At 54.0% G+C, this 22681-nt stretch overlaps 1 protein-coding gene across 9 annotated transcripts in view; it reads right to left on the bottom strand.

The window, feature by feature from the left end:
• The window catches only part of MLXIPL (MLX interacting protein like), a 48618-nt gene extending 27588 nt beyond the window's left edge, over nt 1–21030 (bottom strand). For 4 of the 9 annotated variants that reach the window (XM_032605409.1, XM_032605410.1, XM_032605411.1 and 1 more), the window contains exons 1-2: nt 5604–5933; nt 1695–1801 (exon numbers count right to left, since the gene is read on the bottom strand). In XM_032605409.1, the coding sequence (XP_032461300.1) occupies nt 1695–1801; nt 5604–5902 (406 nt within the window). In that variant the 5' untranslated portion in view covers nt 5903–5933. Of the gene's footprint in view, nt 1–1694; nt 1802–3492; nt 3704–5603; nt 5934–20959 lie in introns of those variants that run through there. The other 5 variants (XM_032605416.1, XM_032605415.1, XM_032605413.1 and 2 more) reach the window with 5 other exon arrangements.
• Nucleotides 21031–22681: the final 1651 nt, after the last annotated feature.

Raw genomic sequence — 22681 nt, 5'->3', positions numbered from 1 at the left:
GACATTGGTTAGAGGCCTGCTGTTGCTATTATCGCAATAATAGTAGTAAATCCCAGCAGCTCACCTTCAGGGAGCCCTTGTGTGTTTCAGGCCCTGTGCTGAGATACAGACCATCTATCTCGCTGAAAGCTCACAGCAAACCTCAGCAATAGGATCTATTATGATTCCCACTCGACAGATGAGCAAGCACCAACTGGGGGAGGCTAGGGACTTGCCCAAGGTCACACAGCTAGGGTGTGCTAGAACTTGACTCAACCTCCCTCTGACTTAGAACTTGGGGTCCTTCCATCAACTTGTGCCACAAGCTGGGTGAGGACCCCTGGGTGGCATCAGAAATTCCTTCTGCAGAGAGAAGGGTCTGCACCCCATCCAGGTTTGAGGGGAAAGGGTAGAGGGTGAAAGCTTGGGGTGGGGTGGGAGGGTGAGGGAGTTAGAGACACCCCCCCACCCCCCCCCCCACCCCCGCCTATCAGCTTCCTGGTTTGGGCAGGGCCCGTCCTTAACATTCTCAGGCGAGGGCTGGAAGCCAGCCAGCTGGGAGCAGTGGAAGGAGCGCTGGGCTGAGTTGCAGAGCCCTGAACTCACAGCCAGTCATAGCTCTGCTCCTTTTATGCTCAGTGACCCTGAGTAAGTCACTCGCCTTCTGGGTCTCACTTGCTCATCCATAAAATGGGGGTGATGAAACCTATCTCCCAGGGTTGCTAGGAAGCCTTAAATAAGATGATTTAGGAAAGTGCCAGGCACAAAGATGAATAGAAACCAAAAACAAACAAACAAAAAAACCCCACTTGTTTTCTCTGCTTGAATGGAATCCAGTGGGGCCACTACAGAGAATACCATGTGTGGTCCCTCCTACGCTGTGTGTTCCCAGCTCAGCGCAGCCTTTGATCCTACAGGAGGACCTTACTGAGCTGGACAAGGTCCAGCACAGGTCTCTCAGCCTCTGCTACCCTGCCATGGGGCATAGGTGGGTTTTGTATCCCCAAATGAATGACCGTGACCTCCTCAAGGGTACATCGGATTCAACCATCATTTATTAAGCACCAACTTCGTGCCAGCCCTGTTCATACCCGTTATCCCCATGCCAGCCATCAAAGTTAGGACTCTTGGCCTCATTTTATAGATGAAAAAATGGGTTCAGAGAGGTTAGACAACTTGCCTGCAGTCACACAGCCAGCAAGGGGCAGAGACAGGGTGGGAAACCAGCTCTGGGTGACTCCAAGACCAGAGTCCCTTCCACATGGCCTCTCTGGGCCCCCTCCCCCCAAATCTCCATGGTGGGGAACCTAAGGACATCAGTGGAAGGCTGGTAGAGACCCACCAGGATCTGAGTTTCCCTTTCGCAAAGGGGTGCGATTGGCCCGGATAGTATTGAGCGCCTCTTTCTACCCTGGCATTCGAGGCACCTGACTACACGAATGGGATGCAGGATGGGCCTTGAACTGTTCCCCAAATCTCAGCTCACTTTAGGACTTCCGAAGGGTGACCCCTGCTGTGTCCAACTTCACAGTGGAGAGCGCCCTTTGGGACACATCCCCCAAGACCCTCTGGGTTTAGAAGCTGTTGAGGGGTCCTGATGCTGGGGACCTGGCCTCCCCCAAAGCTCTCTGTGGCTGCTGGCCCTGAGGGCCCTGGGGGTTTCCGGGGCAGCCCCTTTGCCAGCCCTCCTGCTGGGGCCTGTGGTGCCCACTCACACTGGATATACCAGGCCCTCCAGATGGCGTTGTTGAGGCGGATCTTGTCCCGGCACAGCAGCTGGAGGCCTTTGAAATTCTTCCACTTGGGAGAAACCAGCTTGCCACTGTCAGAGGGAGAGGGATGGGTCAGGGGGGGCGTGGGGAAAGGGGATGGTTGGAGGGGGCTGGCTCCACTTTCTTCCCATGCACGAGGCGCTCATCTATGGTGGGCAACTTGATGGACACCCCTCCCAAATCCTGCCCCTCACTCTAACCTGCCTGAAATGTCTACCCTGAGAGGCAGACCTTTAAAATACTCTCCCAGGTCCCCACTTGGGGCCTCTGTGTTCTTTGGTGAGACCTGCTGAAATCTGTTTAGCAGCTCAGGTGTCAGAAAGACAATGCCCATTGGCCTCACAGGCATCTATCTCACAGGCTGGGTAAGGAGGGTTTTCGCCTGTTTCTTCCTTAAGGAAACTGAGGGTCAAGAAACGAAGGGGACATGCCCAAGGTCACATGACATGATGGAGACTCACTCAGGACCTGTGGCTTTTTCTCCACCAGTCTCACTGGCCCCCTTAGGCCTAGGGGATGGGTAAGGTTTGTCTGAGTAGAGACGGAGCCTCTTCACCAGAGGCAGCCTCCAAGCAGCCAGCCACTGCCTTTTCACTGCCCTTCTGGTGTCTGCCCAGCCCAGAATCCCAGGATGGCAATCTGGACTGACCTGGAAGGTGCACCCCTTCCCAGGGGTGTGTGCAACACAATAGCCACCAGGGCCCACCCAAAGGAAGGCAGCTAGGATGGTGGAGTGATGGGCAGGGGGCACCTTGACCCTAACCCTGACCCTGACTCTAACCCTAGTAGTCAATCAAATCCATGAGACGGAAGGGCTCTACCAGGTGAGGGGCTTGACTCTCAGGGTCCTGATGGGCACAGGCCAAGTCTGCCACCCCCGGGGAGCTGGCCTAGGAGGCCAAGATGTTCAGGGTCTTAGACCCCTGCTGGCCCCTCCCCCGCTCCTCAGGAGTCACAGGCTGGGTTATGTATGAGTCCCCTCTGGCCCTTGCTCACATGGAAGGCTGAGGCCCCAAGGCTTAGTCTTTCAGAACTCCAGGCCTGCTCTCTCCAGGGCCCTCTCCCAGTTCCTGGGGGTAAGGGGCAGGTGGGTGGCAGTCTGGCTCCTGCAGCCCCTTGAGTGCATGGGTCACTGGGTCCCCTCTACTCTCTGGTCTCCAAGCTCCTATGTTTGCTCTGGGGTTGGGGGGGGGGGGACTGCTACCCCCAGGCACAACAGGCCTCATTACCCAAATAGAGCACATGGCCCAAGCACCCAGGCCCGCTGGCTGGCCCCTTTCCCTCCTAAGTCAGATAAACACCATCTGTCTAGAAGGGAGACATGGAGTAGGGGCACTCTGATACCTCCTGGGCCAGCTTCTTCTGTGGCACCTGGGGGCACTCCTGAGTTTGTTGCCCCAGCCTGTATCCCAGCAACCTCCCAGCCCACTCTGATCACCCAGCGCCCTACCCCCAGCCTGCCTGCCCTCCCTCCTCCATTTCCCTGCTGAGGCTACAGCGTTTTGTGGCCAGGCAGGGCTGGGGGAGGTGAGACAGTGACATCCACGCCCAGGAGGAAAGGATTTGGTCTGTGCTGGGCCTGTTGGCTGGGAGGGGAGGAGAGGGGCCCAGCCTGGAGCCAAAAGCCTGTGACCAGGGTTCAAGGGATTCTTACGAGCAATAGAAATTCTGGGAATCTTGGGGATGGGATGGAGAAAACTCAGAACACCCCACCCTCCCCTGCCCACACACACATATCTACCTTGTGGAAATTTCCCAGGAAATTTCCTTAGAGTCCTGCTTGTTCCACCTCACTCCTGAGGCCATTCTTTCCATAGCTAGCCAGCTCTGACCATGAACAAGTGTTTTCTTGGAACTTCCAGAACCTGCCTCCCTGAGGGTTCCACCCGCAGAACCGTGGAACACGGGCCTCCTCCCAGTGCAGCAGTCCTCTCTCTGCCCATACAGCCCTGCTGAGGGTGAAAGCTGGTCAGACGTCTACAGGCTGTTCTCCGGGTCAAGCTGGCCAGTTCTTCCTGGCACCTCTGGACTCCTTGCCTTGCTGTCCCTGCCCATCTCCTTACTCTCTTGGGATACCCCAGCTTCCATAATCCTCTCCCCTCCAAGGAACCCCTACAATTAGGGGTCTTTAAGGGCTAAAACACTGTCCCAGTCTGAGCCTCAGTTTTTTCCTCTATGGGGGAACTCAAAGACTCCTCTGATACTGAGCCACTACCATCCCTGGCACTTAGGACCCCACCCGGGGCGGGCCACAGAGGTTGAATATTCTGGGAGTTTAGGGAGAAAGCACAGCCCTCTCTACCCCAGCTGCCCCTGAATGGGGTCACATCAGCTTCCAGTCAGCCTCCTAGTGTGGGCGGTTCTTGGAGTGTGCTCTGCCCCCTGCCTTGCCATTTCCCCTGAGCCTCCCCTTTTGGTCACTGTGGTCTGAGATAGGGGCATGGGCCAGCCCAGGCAGAGCACTGTGTAATGTAAAGCAGAAAGCTTAAGTTGGGAATGGATGGGAAAAGGGGGACCCTGGGGGAGTCTGGGGAGCAGGGGTGCCCAAATCTGGTGTACCGTGACCTTAGATGCCCTTTCCCAGGAGGTCCCCTGATGTCCGAGGAGGGGCGGGAGGAAGGGATGGGAATTTGAACTTTCCACACAGGTCTGGCGCTCTGGATGATCAGATTGCAACACGACCTGGGCCCGGGGCCAGAGCGTGTGGGCCAAGGTTACAAAGCGTCCAGCCAATGGAGTCGAGGCTGGGCGCCACAGTGGGGGGTGGGCAACACTTTTCCCCAACCCCCACCCCAGCTCTGGATCCCAGTCAGAGCAAGTGCAGGTCTGTAGCCAGCGGTTCTCAGAAGAGGAGGAGGAGCCGCAGAGGAAGAGGAATATTTACACAGAGAAAAGATCAAGGCTGGCCGATCCCCCTTTCTCCCCTACGGTTCTCGGTTGATAATTTATCCTGGTCCCTCCGCTCCGGGGAACTTTGCTCTCCCGGGCACTGAGCCAGGACCCCGGTTCGCGCCCTCCCCTGGGACACAGGAGTGGAGCTGGGGCCGGGCGCGGCCGGCGTGCTCTGCGACGCGCCAATCAGGGGTCCCAGGCAACATTAGGCGCTCAGCCTCGCGTGGCGACCCGGGTGGGCGAGGCCACGCCGCCCGGAGACCAGCCCCGCGCGGCCTGCAACACCCACTGCCGGACCACGGCTGGGAAACTAAGAGTTGCGCCCCTCTGGGCCGGCCGGGGCACCCTCCTCCCGCCACCCTCGACCTAGCTGGTCAAGAACAGGTGTCCCGGCAATTGAGGGGTGCAGGGGGGACGAGAGACTGGGTTTCAGTCGACGTTGGCTATGAATTGGGACAACATGGGCGCGAGGTGTATCGCGAGGATGCAAGACTAGAGCGGGCCTGGGCGGGGACTGCTGCGTAGGGAGCGGAAGGCTGCAGGTTGTCCGGTGGAGTGGCCCCCGGAGTGGAGGGTGGGAATGTTAGGATGGCCTAGGGTCCTGGGAGCGCAAGGGATGCCCTGGGGGCATTCTTTGGGGGCAGAGGGGTCGGGACGGGAGAGAGAGGCCCGCGGTGGGCCTACGGAGGTCGAGGTGGAGGGCAGGAGATCCCAGCCTTAGGGAAGGGGGTCTTGGTGCTGAGGAATGGGAACCAGGAGGCGCGCAAGCATGTCGGGGGCCAGTGGGCTGGGCCGGGGTCAGAAGACGCTCCGGGCTGGGGAGAGGAGGGTATCCAGGATGTCGCCGGAGTCTCTGAGAGCAGCCGGGACCAAGGCTGGGGGCCGGGTGGGGTGTCCGGGGCCCCAGCGCGCGGTTCCGCCATGGAGGGCCGAGGTCGTCGGCCCCGAAGCCCCCCTCACCTGTAGGCCAGGCTCATGCACTCGAAGAGGCGGGTGAGTGTGGGGTCGATGCTGCGCGGCCCGAAGTCGGCGAGCCCCAGGGGCCCCTCCTGGTCGCGCCGCCGGGTCAGCGAGTCGCTGTGCGGCGACGACACCATGAAGTGACCGCTGTGGATGACCTGCGAGCGGAGCAGCCCACCTGCGCTGCGCCGGGTACTTGGGTCCTCCGAGTCTGTGTCTGAGTCCGAATCCGGGCTGGGGACGACCCGCGGGCCCTGCAAGCCCGCGACCAGACCCGCCAGCCCTCCGGCCGTGGCCATAGCCGCCGCCGCCTCGCCTGGGCTAGGTGCAGCTGCCCGCGCAGCCCTTGGGGCCAGGCCGGCTCATTAGCATAGCCCCGCCCCCCATCACGATAGGTCGCTCGAGGGGCGGGGCCTCATGGCGTGTGGGCGTGGACGGCGCTGTCTTAAATTAGCATAATCAATGCGCCAGGTGTGAGAACGCTGGCCTGGAGCTCCAGCGGGTCTAGAGTTTGGAAGAGGAGGAGGTCCCTATGTCCCCTCCCGTCTTTCCTTATGCTGTGACCACTTGGAGTCCTGGTGGAACCGCCCCTACTTCACCCAAAAGGGGTCTCAAGAAGAGTCGTTCACACCTGAGCCAGAAAGCGCCTCAGTGCCAGGGATTCCTGCCCCCAGGGGTGCCCTCCCGTGAAGCCCCTCACCTAACTACTGCCCCCCTGCTCTCTTTGATCTCCCGGCTCACATTCACTCTCTCAGTGCTCCACGCAGCTGGAAGCACCCACCTCTCAGAAGTCTCGCATGGCCTACCCACAAGAAGGTCTCAATACCTCCAGTTACCATTATAATCATCACTGCACCTGCACAGAGGTCCTGGGGGTTAGATGAGCGTGAATCCTGCCTGGCCACGCAGGATCGTTACCGGTGGTGATGGGTAATCGCTGGCAAGGCAGAGCCTTGGTCACCCTCCCCTGGACATCCCCTAGGCAGGCCATCTGCTCTGGGCCCCCTCCTCTCACCGACCCAGTGGTCCACCTTGTGTTCCTGTTTCTGAAGACCCTCTTCTCACCCAGAGGACACAAACTAGGCTGTTCGGTCTGAGGCAATCACACCTGTCACCTCACTGGCGCCTTTAACAATCCTTAGAGGTAGAGTTCTTGCCCCACATCAGAGCGGGCACCAGAGTCCACAGGAGTGGAAACAGGCCCACGGATCTACAGAGGGACAGCCACAAAGCCTGGTCTAGAAGAATTCTGGAATTCCCACCCAGGGCTATCTCTGCTGCAGGGACAGGTGAGGGCTGGAGGCAAATGTTAACCTCCCTTGGTTTTGCAGAGGGTGTGGCCTAGTTAAGACACAGGAGGGAAAGGGGAGGAAGTGGTCATTTGGGGGCTGAAGGCTTGGAAAAGGTTCCCCCACACACTTTCTTCCATCCCCTGGTAGGATCACACAGCTCCCACAATCAAACAGCAGTGCCCCGAGGGCCCCTGGGACCGCTTGAGGTGCTGAAATGCTTACCCAGGCTGGTCACAGGCCAGCCCTTCCACACACCACGTCCCTTGGACAGGTTCCCTCTGTCCCTGACAAACAGTCACCTCACATTCCCAGGAGCCCCAGCTGCCCTGCTCCACTTGCCCCCTGCTGCTCTCTGCAGGTGTTCATTCTCCCTGCCCACCTCTCCCAAATTCTGGGGCTCCTCGTATGCCCACCTCAGCCTGCCTCCTCTGGAGAGAGGGCCCTCCCTAAGTGGCCCTTTTGGGATCCTTGGCACAGTGGATTTCCCTTATGTGCCTGTCTGACTTCTCCCCTGGCCTCTGGGCCCTGAGGCAGAACTGTGTCCTAGAGTATCTGAGCCCCCATGCTGGGCACCCAGGCACTTGGGGAATGCACTGTGGAGGTAGGAGTAGGAAGCAGGGCCTCCTCTCCCTTGGCGCCTCCTAGCTTCAGGGGCCCTGGCTTAAGCAGACACCTGAATTGATCCTGCTCTGCCGCTAATTCCGTGAATGACCCTGGGCAGGTCTCTGTCTTACTGGGGATCTGTCTCTCTGTAAAATGGGGAAGTTGAATTCAGTGATTTCTTAGGGTCCTGCAACTTGAACCACCCTTGGTTCTAAGTCCCTGCGATCAGCATTCCAGCTCACCCTCCCAGGCTCCTCAGGCCTCCTGTCCCCAGGAGAAAATCTCAGAGTTGTGTTCTGTGGTTCAAAAGACTTTCCTTTGAGCTGGTTCTCAGCAGAGTGCATTATCTCCCTCACCCCTTGCCCTAACCCTCCACAGGCATCTGCACCCCATTTCTGCCCTCCTGAGGGCCTGATAATACCTTTGGAGGCTTAAGCACTGAAAAGACAATGCCTCTGCACATAATTCAAAACAAAACAACACTACAACAAATAAAAGGAAGTCCAAGATAAACAAGGGCCTATTGTATAGCACGGGGAACTATATTCAATATCTTGTAATGACCTATAATAGAAAAGAATCGGAAAAGAATATATATTATATTTATATGAAAAAATATATATCTATATAAAGAATATATATATAAAAAATGGAATCACTTAGCTGTACACCTAACAAACTAACACAACACTGTAAATCAACTATATTTCAATTAAAAAAAAATGACACAAAAAATACAAAACAGTTACCCAAATGAATTTTGGAAAAAAATAAACTCACTTATCTGAATAAAAAAAGGAAGTCCACAAATTCTGATTTCTTGCATGATGACATCTTCAATCTTAAAAATACGTATATCAATTACTAAATTTTAAAAAGTGTTCTGGGACTTCCCTGGTGGCGCAGTGGTTAAGAATCTGCCTGCCAATGCAGGGGACATGGGTTCAATCCCTGGTCCAGGAAGATCCCACATGCGGTGGAGCAGCTAAGCCCATGTGTCACAACTACTGAGCCTGCACTCTAGAGCCCACGAGCCACAACTACTGAGCCCACGCGCCACAACTAGTGAAGCCCGTGCACCGAGAGCCCGTGCTCCGCAACAAGAGAAGCCACTGCAACGAGAAGCCTGCACACCGCAATGAAGAGTAGCTCCCGCTCGCCACAACTAGAGAAAGCCTGTGCACAGCAACGAAGATCCGATGCAGCCAATAAATAAACAAATAAATAAATAAATAAAATCCATCACTAGTCTAAATAAATAAATAAATAAATAATTTAATTAAAAGTGTTCTAAATGCCTCAACTTTCCTGAGGCCTTGAATGTGTGCTTCATTCACTTTATCCAGCCTCCCCCAACCTATCTGTATGGCCATTTAAGGGAGTACGTATTCCTCATTCCAGGCACTGTGTCCAACACTTTTGAACCATCATCTCTAATGCTACTGAAGTAAGTGTTATTAGCTTCATATTACAGTTGAAGAGACAGGCTCAGAGAGGGGAAGCAGTTACTCAAGGTCCCCAGCTGAGAAAAAGCAGAGCCAGATCTGACTTGGAAGTCCTGGTTCCTACACCTATGAGGCTGCCACTCTCCACAGACCGAGGGCATAGCCATTTCAGAGTGTCCTTGCCCAGATGACAGTGCAGACTTGCGTGTGCTAGCCCAGGTCACCCCTTCACTCCTTTCCCATTTGGCCTGTATCACCCAGTGTTTATAACCTCTTGCTACAGACAAGTCTTTTTCACAGCTGTGGAGATGTAGGGCGGGGTGTGAAGACGTGGCCGTCCCAGAGGTCCTGCCTGACACCAAACCCTCCCTGTCTCCCAGCCTTAGTTCTCAGGATTGCTCCCCCAGACTGCCATTCGACGTCAGGAAAGCTTACCCATCCTAGATGGACCCTAGATGCCACTTCCTCCTCTAGCATCTTGTTCAGATACAACTGTAATTTCATTCTGCCCTGCGTTCACATGCACCTGCCTCTCTTCCCACTAGATGGCAAATTCCCCGAAAGCAAGAATCACATCTTACTTCTCTCAATGGACCATTTTCCTATCAAGTGCAAATGGGTACTTGTTGAATGAATGAGTTTATATTATATCTATCTACTAAGTGTGCTCTACCTATTCATCTGTCTATCTATCTATCTATCTCTCCATCTATCCAGCCAGCCAGCCACATGCACACACATAGATAACATTTATTAAGAGCACATTATGCGCCTGTCCCAGTGCTAGGTATTTCACTTTTGTGAAAGTTAAAACATATAGAAAAGCAAAGATTTGGTACTCTTAATATCCATAGAGATGGAAAGTAGATTAGCAGCTGCCAAGGGTTGAGACTAGCTGGGTGTGGGAAAATGAGGAATGATTACAAGGGGTATGGGGTTTCTTTTTGGGGTGATGAAAATGTTCTAGAATTACATTGTGGTGATGTTTGCACAACTTTGTGAAATACTAAAAGCCAGTGAAAAGGGGTAAATTTGATAATAAGTGTATTATATCTCAGTAAAAAAAATTAGGCATTTAATATATTATTTCACTTACTGAAAATCCTCCCCACTGTGTGTGTATGTGTGGGTGTGTTCGTATTTTTATTGCCATTTTACGGAAGGGGAAACTGAGGAAGGGAAGTGATTCAGAGGGTTGTTGTGAGAATTAACTATAAATAGTTAATGTTTATGGAGCCTAACCTACTCAGTCTAGGGAATTTTCCTAACAGCCCCATGACTTTCAACCCATTTTGTAGACAAGGAAACAGGCTTTGCTGAAGGTCACAAGGGAAAAAGAGAATGGGAGGGACTTCCCTGGTGGTTTAGTGGTTAAGACGCCGCACTTCCACTGCAGGGGGACTCGGGTTCGATCCCTTGTCAGGGAACTAAGATCTCACATGCCACGTGGTGCGGCCATAAAACATAAATAAATAAAATTAAAAATTTAAAAAAGAGAATGGGATTCAAACCCAGGCAATCTGATGGAAGCCTGCCTTACAAATACCTACTTTCTCAAATTAAAAGGACTAGCAATTGTTTGTGAGGATGTGGTGTGCACAGAACCCCATCCACTGCCACCATCGCTGTGTGACTTGGCACAATCATTCTGGAAAACTATTTGTCAGTATCTACCAGAACTGAACATCCACGTACCTTATGACCCAGCAGTTCCACAGAAACGTGCACGTATGTGCACCAAAGAGTATTCAGAGCAGCATTATTCTTATTAGCTCAATATTGGAAACAACTCAAATGTTTATCAACAGGCGAACGGATAAATATATCACAGCACAGACACACTACGGAATCTTAACACAGCAATGAGATGAACACTCTACCACCAGATGCAACCATATGGATGAATCTCACTGACAGTCTGTTAAGCAAAAGCAGCCTGACATGGAAGTGTGGATGCTGTAAGGCTTCATTTATATAAAGCTCCAAAACGGGCTAATCTCTGGTGTTAGGCTGTGTTTTAGCCTTGGGATGACTAGAAGGGATCAAGAAGGGGCTGCTAACATTTTGTCTCTTTATCTGGGTTCAGGTAACAGGTGTGTTCACTGTGAGTATTCACTGAGCTGGATACTTATGATGTTTACCCTTTCTATATGGACGTTAGACTTACAAGTTTTTTGAAAGAGAGACTCAGTTTGCAGGTGCACATGCAGCCTCACGGAAGCCTGCCTTGGCTGGGGGTGCATCAGGCATCCAGGAGGTGGGGAGAGCGATGGTGCATCAGACCCAGAGGAGGATTTGGCAGGGGGAGAGATCGTTGAGTGAGTTGAGGGAATAGAGGATGGAGAGGTAGATGAGAGTGAGAAAGAGGAGTCTTAGCTGTGTGTCTAACCGGCAGCAAGTTGGGAAGTCATTTCCCCTGTCTGGGTCTCAGTTTCTGTATCTGAAAAATGGATGAACAAATCATGAAGAGACAATTGATAAATATGACTACATCAAAGAGGAAGTTGGACTGGATGAGTTTTCATATCAGAAGCACCCAGCTGTTCTATCAAAAAATACGGGTCTCATCCTATGAGGAAAGAAAAAAGTCACTTCTCTTTGCGAAAAGTACACTTCATGCTTACAGACCTTCTGCTTCTATATTTACGTATAGTGATATTACAAGTAGTGTCATATTGTTCATACTTTTTTTTTTTTCAGCCGTGTTGGGTCTTCGTTGCTGCACGCAGGCTTCTCTAGTTGCAGCGAGAGGGGGCTACTCTTCATTGTGGTGCGCAGGCTTCTCACAGTGGTGGCTTCTCTTGTCGTGGAGCCCGGGCTCTAGGCGTGCGGTCTTCAGTAGTTGTGGCACATGGGCTCAGTAGCTGTGGCGCATGGGCTTAGTTGCTCCGCGGCATGAGGGATCTTCCTGGACCAGGGCTCGAACACATGTCCCCTGCATCGGCAGGTGGATTCTTAACCACTGCGTCACCAGGGAAGTCCCAGTTCATACATTGTTTTTCATAAATTTATTTATTTTTGGCTGCATTGGGTCTTCATTGCTGCGCGCGGGCTTTCTCTAGTTGCGGCGAGTGGGGGCTACGCTTAGTTGCAGTGCGCAGGCTTCTCATTGCACTGGCTTCTCTTGCTGTGGAGCATGGGCCCTAGGCGCGCGGGCTTCAGCAGTTGTGGCTCGCGGGCTCAGTAGTTGTGGCGCACGAGCTTAGTTGCTCTGCGGCAGGTGGGATCCTCCCGGACCAGGACTCGAACCCCCGTCTCCTGCATTGGCAGGTGGATTCTTAACCACTGCGCCACCAGGGAAGCCCCATACATTTTTAAATTACGAAAATACCAAGTGAAAAAATAATCCCAAATAGACTACCTCTGATCTGGATCGAGAACCACTTGCCTTTGTGCTCTGAGACTGTTAGAGTGGAGGAGGAGGGAAAGAAGAAGGAAACACATCAGAGTATATATCAAGTGAGTATCCAGCTATCTGCCCACCCATCCATTCATCTACCTGGGCATGTATCTATGCATCTTCTCATTTACCTATACGTCTATCCATCCCCTAATAGACTGTCCACCTATCCACGCATTCATCTATCCACTCCTAACCTGTCAATCCATCCATCCATCTCTTCATCCACCCATCCAGCTCCTACCAGTCAATCTATCTGCCCCTCCGTCCTTCCAGCTATACATCTACCTAAGTTTCTATCTCTTCATCCATCCCCTTACCCAAATACCCACTCACCTGCCCATCCAGCACACATATGAACTGGCTGCGGGTATCAGGCCCTCAGTTAAGCCAGGGGTAGGGGGGTGGGGGGATGCTCAGATACTTATAACCTGCATCCTGCCTCCAAGCAACTCTGCATGGGAGAGTGAAGCATGCCCACCAGCAACTCAGAGAGGGGCAGAAATAGTGCCTGGGACTATTTCGAGGCCTACCTCAAGCACATCCTCTTCTAGAGAGCCTTCCCTGTCCCCCAGGCTGTGAGTCAGGGAAGGCTGTCTAGGAAGGTGTGCTTGAGGTGGGCCTCAAAAGACAAAGTGGGAAGCAGACACACAGCGAAGGGAGAAGCTGTTATGGGAGGGGAGAGCAGGGGCAAAGGCAGGACTGGGGAGCCATAGATTGGCAGGTCTGGGGAGAGCAGGGAGCCAGCAGCCCACAGAGCTGCTGTGCTCCGGGCAGCCACCTCCCGGCCCTGCCCCTCATCCGGCTCCAGTGTGCGCTGAGGCATCTGTACCAAAGCATGCCCCGTGGGCCACTGCCAGCTCATGGATTCCCCTACCAGTTCGTGAGATAAGAAAAAGACATAAATTGAGAGCAAGTGTTTAGAAACATTTATATTGATTTAATGGAGTAATCTGATAGTTGAATGTAATAAGAAGCTGAGCTTATAATTTGTCTATTTTTTAATTTAATTTTTATAGTAATTCGTTTTCTATTCTTTTTTGCATACTTATGCATCCATGGCCGATTGAAAATAAAAATGAGCCCTTTGCCCGTCTGTATGGACTGCAGGCACTTAGAGAAGCTCTGGTAGATGGCACAGCCTACACCCATGTACCCTTTGCCAAAGTGACCTCCAGGTCATTATCACACTTCCCTGAGAGAGGGGCAAGGCGAGGACTATCGTCCCCATTTTATAGCACGACTGGCCCAGGTTCTCACAGAGTAGGTGGCAGGGCTGAGATTTGAACCCAGGGCTGACACTACATCAGGCAGCTTCCCATGAGCTCTTGCTCCAGGGTAGGCTGAGCTGGGGGGTGGGCCCAGGAGAGGAAGGGGAAGCATCTGGAGAAAGAACTGTCCAGAGCCTGTCCCAGGGTGTCAGTGGGTGCTCAGGGCACTGAGGGTGAGGACAGGAAGACTTCCTGAGGAGAGCGGCCCAAGGGTCAGCCTGGGCTTCCCCAGGTGGTCCCAGAAGAACCAGGCCCCAGGATCTCTGGAAACGTACGCTGGGGCTAGTTCCAGGCCCGGCCCACTTCAATCCCTCTCCAGCTCCTTCCCTCCTCTTCTCCTCCTGCATCCACACTCCCCATCAGCCACGCTGTGGGATCCCTGAAGCTAGGGCTTCTGCCCATCCCTCTTGTGCCCAAAGCCCAAAGTTCAGCCAGCGAAACGGGTCTCTGCCTGGCCCTTGGCAGGAGCCATTGCACATTCAGACACATCCTCTCCTCTTGTCCTGGGGGAGACTAGAAAAACAGGGATTATGATTACTCCTCACTTATGAGCTTGAGGTCACAAGGCTCTAATTCCTGACCCTGTACTTTTTGACTAGTATGGTTGAATAGTAGAGAGGAGAGGGAAGCCATTCTCTTAGGGCCCTGGGGTGAAGCCCATAGTGGGGCAGGGAGTGGGTGGCTGGTGTGTAGTGCCAGCTGGGGAGGAAGAAAACAGTGGCCTGTGGCATAACTAGAGGGGTTATCTGCCCAGAAACTGTTTTTTTTTTTTCGGCCTCGGCTCAAAGCTTGTGGAATCTTTGTTCCCCGACCAGGGACCGAACCTGGGCCCTTGGCAGTGAGAGCGCCAGGGAATTCCCTGCCCAGAAACTTCTTATTCAGCACTGTGGCTGCTTCCTGGGCAACCTGAGAACCCCTATCCCAGGCCAGGAAGAGGCAGGAATAACATGGGCCAGGTGAGGCTTTTTTCCTATTCTGTCGGTGGACCAAGTAACATGGGACTATATTTTTGCGGGACCATTTGGCAAAATGTATTACACCAAAAATGTTGGTACTCTTTGACCCACCAACTTCAACTGCAGGAATCTGTCCTATAAAGATATCTTCATAAGTGTGCAAAGATGTACCAGGATGTTCCTTGCAGGACTGTTTATAATACTGAGAAACAGGAGAATGGTTGAATAAATTTTGATGTCCCTACAGTGGAATACTATGTAGCTGTTAACAACTTCATCTGTAAAATAGTGATAATAGGATTTGTCTCTCATAGTTTTTAATGGGGATTAAGTGAATTAATACCTGCAAAGTGCTTCCATAGTAATGCTAGCTGTCATCATTGTTACAGCTGTAGAAATAGGAAAAAATCACTAAGACGCAATGCTGATTAAAAAAGAAACTTATAATCACTAAGACGCAATGCTGATTAAAAAAGAAACTTATCAAACAATAGGTGAAGTGTGATCCCATGTGAGTAAATTAATAATAGTAAACACACATATGAAGAAAGAAGAAAAGTCTGGACATACAGGCACCAAACTATGATACTGGTAGTCTTTGGTGGGTGGGTAACAGAGACATTTACTTTATAAATGTCTATAAATTTTAAAGTTGGGTAATACCTGCGTATTGCTTTTGAAACCAGGGGGGGAAATCCTCCAAAAAAGTAAAGAAAACAAGAGGAGTAGAAGATGGTATGGGAACCCTTCCCCTCTTTTTGAGGACCCTGAAGTCCAGAGATCAAAGCTGCCCAAACAGCAGAAAAGACTCCCTGTTCGGCTGATCCGACACCGGGGAAGCTGGGGGTGCAGCTTCCCACCCCAGCTTGTCTGACACTTTATTCTCATTCTGCAGGGCCCAAGGACCCCATGGGGACACCTTCCCTTCAGGGCATAAGGCCCAGGAGGCTGGCTCATCAGGGAGGCTGGGTCGTCTCAGGCAAGTCATCTGCCCTCTCTGGGCCTCAGCTGCCCTCCCTGTAACATGGGCAGAAGCAGCCAGCCTCTTGTGTGTTGTGAACAGCTAGGGGAGCAGAATGTGCCACTGGCATCACAGCAGAGCAAAGGATGGGGGCCAGCCTGGAGTTGGTGTTTCACCAAGAGTCTGTCGTCTGTAAAAATGCCGATGGCTGCCATTTGCCAGTGGGCAGTTTTTACTCACAACACTGCTGACACACAATGCGTGATGTCTTTTCCAACACTTCTCCAATTCACCAATACCAGCTGGGTGTCCTCCAATTCAATTCCATTGTGACACTGTCTACCTGGAGTTAGCATCAGATCCCACAAATTAAGGGCTCGGTCCCACGAGCCTGCCTCCACTTCAGACACCAATCACAAGTGCAGGTTGTCACCTGTACTTTTGACCAACCAGCTATAAATCAGGAGATCCTGTGATCCCTGGCTGAGGTTCCATAATTTGCTAGAAAGGCTCACAGAACTCAGGACATCTCTTTCCTTACACTTTCCAGTTTAGCATAAAGGAGACAACTCAGGAAAGCTGAATGGAAGAGACGCACAGGGCAAGGTATGGGAGCAGAGTGCACAGAGCTCCCATGCCCTCTCCTGGTACGCGCCCTCCCAGCCCCTCCATGTGTTCGCCAACCCAGAAGCTCTCCCAACGCCTTCATTTAGGGGTTTTTATGGAGGTTTCACTACATATGCACGATCGATTAAATCATTAGCCCTTGGTGGCTGAACTCAATCTCCAGCCATCTCCCCTCCCCGGGATGGGGGGTGGGGCTGAAAGTTCCAACCCTCTAATCATGCCTTGATCTTCCTAGTGACCAGCTCAGAACTATCTAGGGGGCCACCAGTCATCTCATTAGCATACAAAAGACACTTATCACTCTGAAGATTCCATGGGTTTTAGGAGCTGTGTGCTGGGAACCAGAGACAAAAACTAGATATGTGTGTTTCCCATTGTACCACAACCAGGCCTCCCAGTGGCCTGCCAGGCCCTGAACATTGGTTGTCGTGTCTAATCAACCCACCCAAACACCTGCACATAGGGCTGATGGTCCCCAGTCTACAGAGCACACCTAGCTCAGGGAGTTGTTTATTTACACGTGTTAGAGAGAGTAGGACAGTCATTCCAGGTCATACAGTTAATGAGTAGTGTAGCCTGGATTTGAAGCCAGGTGTGTCCGAAGGCAGAGCCCAAGTGTGTCCTTCCACTGGGCTGCTCAGAGGCACTGAAGGATGACCTGACCGCCCCTAAATATCAAGTATCAGATAAGCCCACCCAAGACAGAGTTGAAGCGCAGGGGCCAGGGTGGAAGGGGCAGCTGGCACACAGTAGGTGCTTTGTGAATACTTGCTGAGTCAACGAAAGACTGGCAAGTCCTTCTCCCTACGCTCTCTAGGAGGGGGTGTGAGGATTAGGGTCTCATCAGCTGCTCAAGACTCATATCCACGACCTAGAAGTTTGTAAGTTGGAGAGGGCTGCAGACCACGTGTCCGCAGACCTCGTTACACAGAGGGAAAGTGGGGCTTGAGTTGGCTCAGGGGCTGTCTCAGACCACCAGCATGTCATGTCAGTGACCACGCCAGGCCTCCTGCCTCCCAGCTCTGGGCCCTCCAAGCTGCACCATCGGAGTCTCACGAGAGCGGGCGAGGAGAGGTAGAACAGGGCCCACTGTGTTAGTTGACCCATTCTACAGAGGAGGAAACAGAGGGCCGGAAAGCAGGTGCGCCTGGCAGTGCAGCCTCCTTCTTTGTGCATTTCTGGCCACCTCTGCGTGTCGAGGCGGGGTGTGGGTGTGGTTGCCCAGAGTCAGTCCCCGGAGAGTAGAATGGGGGTGCCTTGGAGGGGTGGAATGATTGTCAAGGCCAGGACCTCCCTGGCCGCTCAGACCCCTGCCTGCCTGAGAAACGTCAGGGTCAGACGATGCCCGGGCCGCCCAGGGCTCCCTGGCACAGAGGCGTGTACTGTAGTGCTCAAACCTGCCCCTGTTCGGTGTCTTTGGAGTCCTCTCTGAGTGAGACCCCTATACAAGGAGGGAATGGTATAATGGGCTTTGAGCGCTGGTTTCTCATCTTTCTTTTTTTTTTTTTTAATAGATTTATTTTATTTATTTATTTTTGGCTGTGTTGGGTCTTTGTTGCTGTGCGCGGGCTTTCTCTAGTTGCGGCAAGCGGGGGCTACTCTTCGTTGCGGTGCGCGGGCTTCTCACTGCGGTAGCTTCTCTTGTTGCAGAGCACAGGCTCTAGGCGCACGGGCTTCAGTAATTGTGGCACAAGGGCTCAGTAGTTGTGGCTCGCGGGCTCTAGAGTGCAGGCTCAGTAGTTGTGGCACACAGGCTTAGCTGCTCCGCACATGTGGGATCTTCCTGGACCAGGGCTCAAACCCGTGTCCCCTGCATTGGCAGGTGGATTCTTAACCACTGCGCCACCAGGGAAGCCCCTGGTTTCTCATCTTTAAAATGGGTGTGGTGATATGATGTTATATTTACTTTAGGGGGTTGTTGTGAAGATTAAGTGAAATACGTGAATGATGGCCCGTGGTTGGCACATGGTAAGTGTGGGTTTCCTTCTTTCTTCTCTCTCTGCCTCTCCCACCCCTACCCTTTCTTTTTTTCCTTCCTTCCTAGCCAACAGCTCTGGGTATGGTGTTAGAGAAAGAACCAGGTGCTGCAGGATACAGACAATGAGGGGACAACCTCCACCAGGGGAATCAGGGATGGAAAAAGCCATCTCAAACCAGCTGTGGGTGGGCCGACAGTCAGCTCGGCCCTGCCCAGAATCCCCAGGCTTCCTCAGTGCTGGGAGCTCTGGGAGTCATACCAACTGTGGTCCCACACCAGCCTCATCAGGGCTTCAGACTCCTGGACTGACATGGAAAGGGGGTCCCAGGGAGGCACATCTCTCTCACCCAGAGTCATGGGGCTACTGGGGGCCCCCAGCAGCTGACTGTCACCTGCTCACCCACCTGCCTGCTGACCTCCATAACTCAGTGGCTGGCCAGCCAGGAGGAGGCGTCACCTAATTATTGGTGCCAGGCCCTGTCCTGGGCATGTCCTGTTCTTTCCTGCTGGGGTCTGTCAGGGTCCCCTACTCAAGGTCGGCTTAGCCCACCTCGCAACATGAGCTGCCTTGCCCTGTATCTCAGGAGCAGGAAAGACAGGTGGAGAAATGGATGAGGTGGGTACAGGCCATGAGGACACCCGTGAGCACCCATGAATACACCCCCTGTTGTGTGCTACTCCTTGAATGCAGAGCACATACTCGCCCACAGCTGCTGCCCAACAGTCTGGGTAAGAATGCTTAGGCCCAGGTTACAGATGAGCAGAGTGAGGCCCAGCAGAGGACAGGGTCACCTGGAGGAGAGTCAGAGGCAGCAGTGGGAACAGAAACCAGAGCTTTGGAATCAGGCTGCCTGGGTCTGAACCCAGCCCTGCCATTTCCAGGCTGTGGGACCTTGAGCCAGTGCCTTGACTTTTCTAGGCCTCTGTTTCCTCATCTGTAAAGTGGAGAGAATATCCTCTTCCATCTCAGGCTATCAGGAAGCAGGAAACAGAGACAGAAGAGCCCCCACACAGTGCCTGGCACACAGTAGGTGCACAGCGAGTTTCAGTTCCTCCTCCCACTCCCAGCTGGCCCTCTCTTCTCCTTCCTCTGCTTCCGAGCCCAAACCCCTTCTTCAGCCCTGACCAGGGGGTGAGAATTGGCCTAAAGAGGGCCCCTCCCAGCCCGACAGCGCCAACATTGGTCTCAGCCCGCCTTTGCCCGCCACAGGGCCAGCAGTGAGGTCAAGGGCAGCCTCAGAGGGAAGACCCTGGGAGGGGAGTCTGAGTGTCTGGGCAGGTGAGGTCGTGGGAGCCTCCAAAGCGCGGCCCCTCCCATTTCCATTCCACTCTGCAGTTTGTCAACGCTCATTCCCATCCACCTCAGCTTACAAAGTCACCCGCACCAGTGTCAGAGGATTTCATTCACAGCGTTCCATGACCCGACGTGGGGCCCTGACCCCAGCTCTCAGCGGCCCTCTCACCTGAGCGCAGGTTGAGTCCTGATCCCAGCCTGAGCCCTGAGCACGATTCCAAACTGAGCCCAGGTCTAAGGCAGATTGTGTCCTTAGCGGGGTAAGGGGGTAGGGGTGGAGGGGCGCATTCAGAAGAATCACCCTCCCAAGAGAGGGAGAAGCCTGGCTGTCACAGCTCAGAGCTCCTCCGCTGGAACCCCCCTCCTTCCCCAGAAGCTGTCTCTGCCCTGTGGCTGAGGAGCTGAGCCTCCCCGGGGTGGGCCTGAGCCCAGCCCTCGGGTTCCCAGGCCTGAGAGCCCCAGGCCCCTCTTCTGAGGATCTGGCCAGATGCTGAGGAACCTGGGCAAGATGGAGGCCAGGGCTAGACCCCTGGCCTCACCTGCCACCTGATCCAACTGACCCTGTCACATCATCCTCCTTGTGACGGACCGGAGACCTTGTTTGGGGGGGGGCTGCCCTGTACCCCAAAGCATCCTGGTGTCCCAGTTTGTTCTGTCCCTGTCTCCATACCAGTGGCCCAGGAACAAGCCTCCCCATGTCACAGAGGGAGAGCCAGGCCCAGAGAAAGGAAGTAACATGCCCATGGTCACACAGCCAGACACAGACAAGAGCTCGAAGCTCCTAAACCCAGTCCAGGCCTGACTCTGGCTTCCTGGCCCCGCAGGTGGACGCAGGAGACCTGGGGTTGGGGGCAGGGTGGCTGGGAGAAGGGTGGCTGGGAGCCGGCAGGGAGCCCTGGCCTCCCTGAGCCAGACCAGTGGGGATGCCTTTCACCACTTCCCTAGTCCCTACCTGTTGACTAGAAGCCTGGTGACTAGGAATCCACATGGCTTCCCTGCCCCACAGAGACAGCTGGCTTCTTCCTGACCAGCCCGGAGGAGTCTGGGTCCTTGCCCCGATCCAGGGCCCACTTGGAACCAGCTTCTCTATTGGCACCCACAACTGTCCAGGGCAGGGGGGAATGACAGGGAGGAAGGCCCTCCCTCTTGGCTTCCTGGACCCACACTCGGCTCCATGGAGAGCCCCCTGGACCAAGATTCAATCCCAGCCCAGCCAGTGGGACCGAGGAAGCAGTGGGAGCCTGTGGGCCTCCTGGAAGGGCAGGCAGGATGAACTCTTCTTGGATTCTTGATCCTGAGCCCTCTCTGGGGTATGAGCTTGCCTCTTCGCTACCCGACCCCCCCACCCCACCCCCGGCTTGAGTGAGGGGGGCAGGTACACAAGAGTATTAACCCCTTCAGCTCAGCAGAGCCATAGAAGCGCCCCTCCCCATTTGACAGGTGGGGACACTGAGGTCCAGCATAACGGAGGCTCCGACTCTCCTCGGGCTAGGCACCTGCCCCCACCTGACCCCCCCCACGCCCCTTACCTGGATTCCGCGCGATCTGCGGAGGGCGTGGTGGCTCCCAGCCAGGGCCACGGGGTGTCCCGTGCTGCGTCCGTGCCGCGTCCGGGGCGCACGCGGGATGCTCCGGGCCGACGCCACTCGCTCTCGGTGTCTTCTCTGCGCCGGCGGCAGATGGCTCTGCGCTGTCTACGCAGCGGGTGTGGACGCTGGCACTGCCCGGCCCCCGCCCTCCCGCCCCCTCAGGGTGTCCTTTGCCCCTTGATCCGGTGCCTCCTTCTCTCCTTAGCACGTGGGTGGCAACCGCTCACCCAGCCGGCGGCCTGTGGGGCAGCCCTGGCCCGGGCCATGAGCCCAGGCGCCTGCCAATCCCCGTCTGCGACCGGCGCGCGCCGCTCACCTTTAACCTCCCTCTCCGCGGGGCTTAGTGCCCGGCTCCCAACCCGCGGGCTGGGTTGGAGAAGGGAGGAGCCACAGGTGTGGAGCCAGGCCCAGGTGGGCAGAGGCAGAGCCTGGGACAGCCTCGGTTACGCCCTGAGCCGCAGCCCCTCTTCTCTCTTGAGTTCCCATCCTGCTCACCGAGACCCATTCATTCCCTGAGCGCCAGCTCCACTCATGCCCTGTCCTGAGCCCCCTCCTGCCTCTGAGACCTGCTCTCTCTGCCTGATTTCCCATCGTCCTCACCGATCCCCACTCCCATTCCTTGGGCAGCCCTCCCCTTCTCACACACACCCACCCCTTATGGAGCCCTCCCCCTCCACACACCCTTTACTCTCCCTGAGCTCCCGGTTCCTCCTGGAACCTCTTTCTGACCTCCTTTCTCTCCCCTGGGTCCCTGTCTCCTCCTATGCCTCTGCCCTCTCCCTGAACCCCACCACTAAGTCTAAGTATGTCTCATGCAATATTTGGGGCATACTTATACTAAAAGATTGAGAAGGATACTGTTTATCTGAAATTCCGATTTAACTGAGCATCCTAGATTTATCCTACCCATATGTAAAACAGGGGAGGCAGGGAAGTTCCGACAGGATCTTCTCTCTCCAGGGCCCCTCTTAGCTCCAGCTACACTTATAGAAAAACCTCAGGTTGACCTGGAAGTGGTCTGGAGGGTTACATTCCTTGCAGAATAAGAGGAGAGCAAGGTGAAGATGGGAAGCAGGGTGGAGGGGATGGCCTTCACATCAGAGAAAGACAGAGGGAAGCAGAAGTTCCTTGAGGCAGTCCAATCCTGGAAGGTTTCCTGAAGGAGGAGGACGTTCATGGTTACTTTGACACTGAGAAAGAAGGGAGGTGAGTTAAATGACTCTGGTGGATGGCTCCCCCTCCCTTAATGGAAACTGGGGAGGGTTGGGGGTCTCCTCATTTAAGGAAGTCTCCTGAAGATAAGTAGAAGGTATCTCCCCCTTTATATGAAGATTCTTTAGAGTGAGGACAGGGTCTCATTTCAGCAACAAATTACTACCATTTCTAGCTAAGATTTGTCAAGCACTGACCACTTGCCAGGGTCCTGCCTACACTTCCTAAGCCCTTTATGTGGGTTTATTCATTGAATCCCTTCAACCACAAAATGGGCTGGGTGTTTTTCCTTATTTTACAGATGAGGAAACAGAGGCACAGAGATACTGAGTGATTTGTCTGAGGTTCACACAGTGAAATTTGAGTCCAGGTGTCCTGGTCCTGCACCTGCCATGTAATAGAGCCTGTGCTGGGGGCTGGGATTGGAAAAATGACACAGATTCTGTCTCA

Source organism: Phocoena sinus, chromosome 15 (assembly GCF_008692025.1).
Source record: "Phocoena sinus isolate mPhoSin1 chromosome 15, mPhoSin1.pri, whole genome shotgun sequence".
Classification (NCBI taxonomy): Eukaryota; Metazoa; Chordata; class Mammalia; order Artiodactyla; family Phocoenidae; genus Phocoena; species Phocoena sinus.
This window is presented reverse-complemented; position numbering and strand designations above follow the sequence as displayed.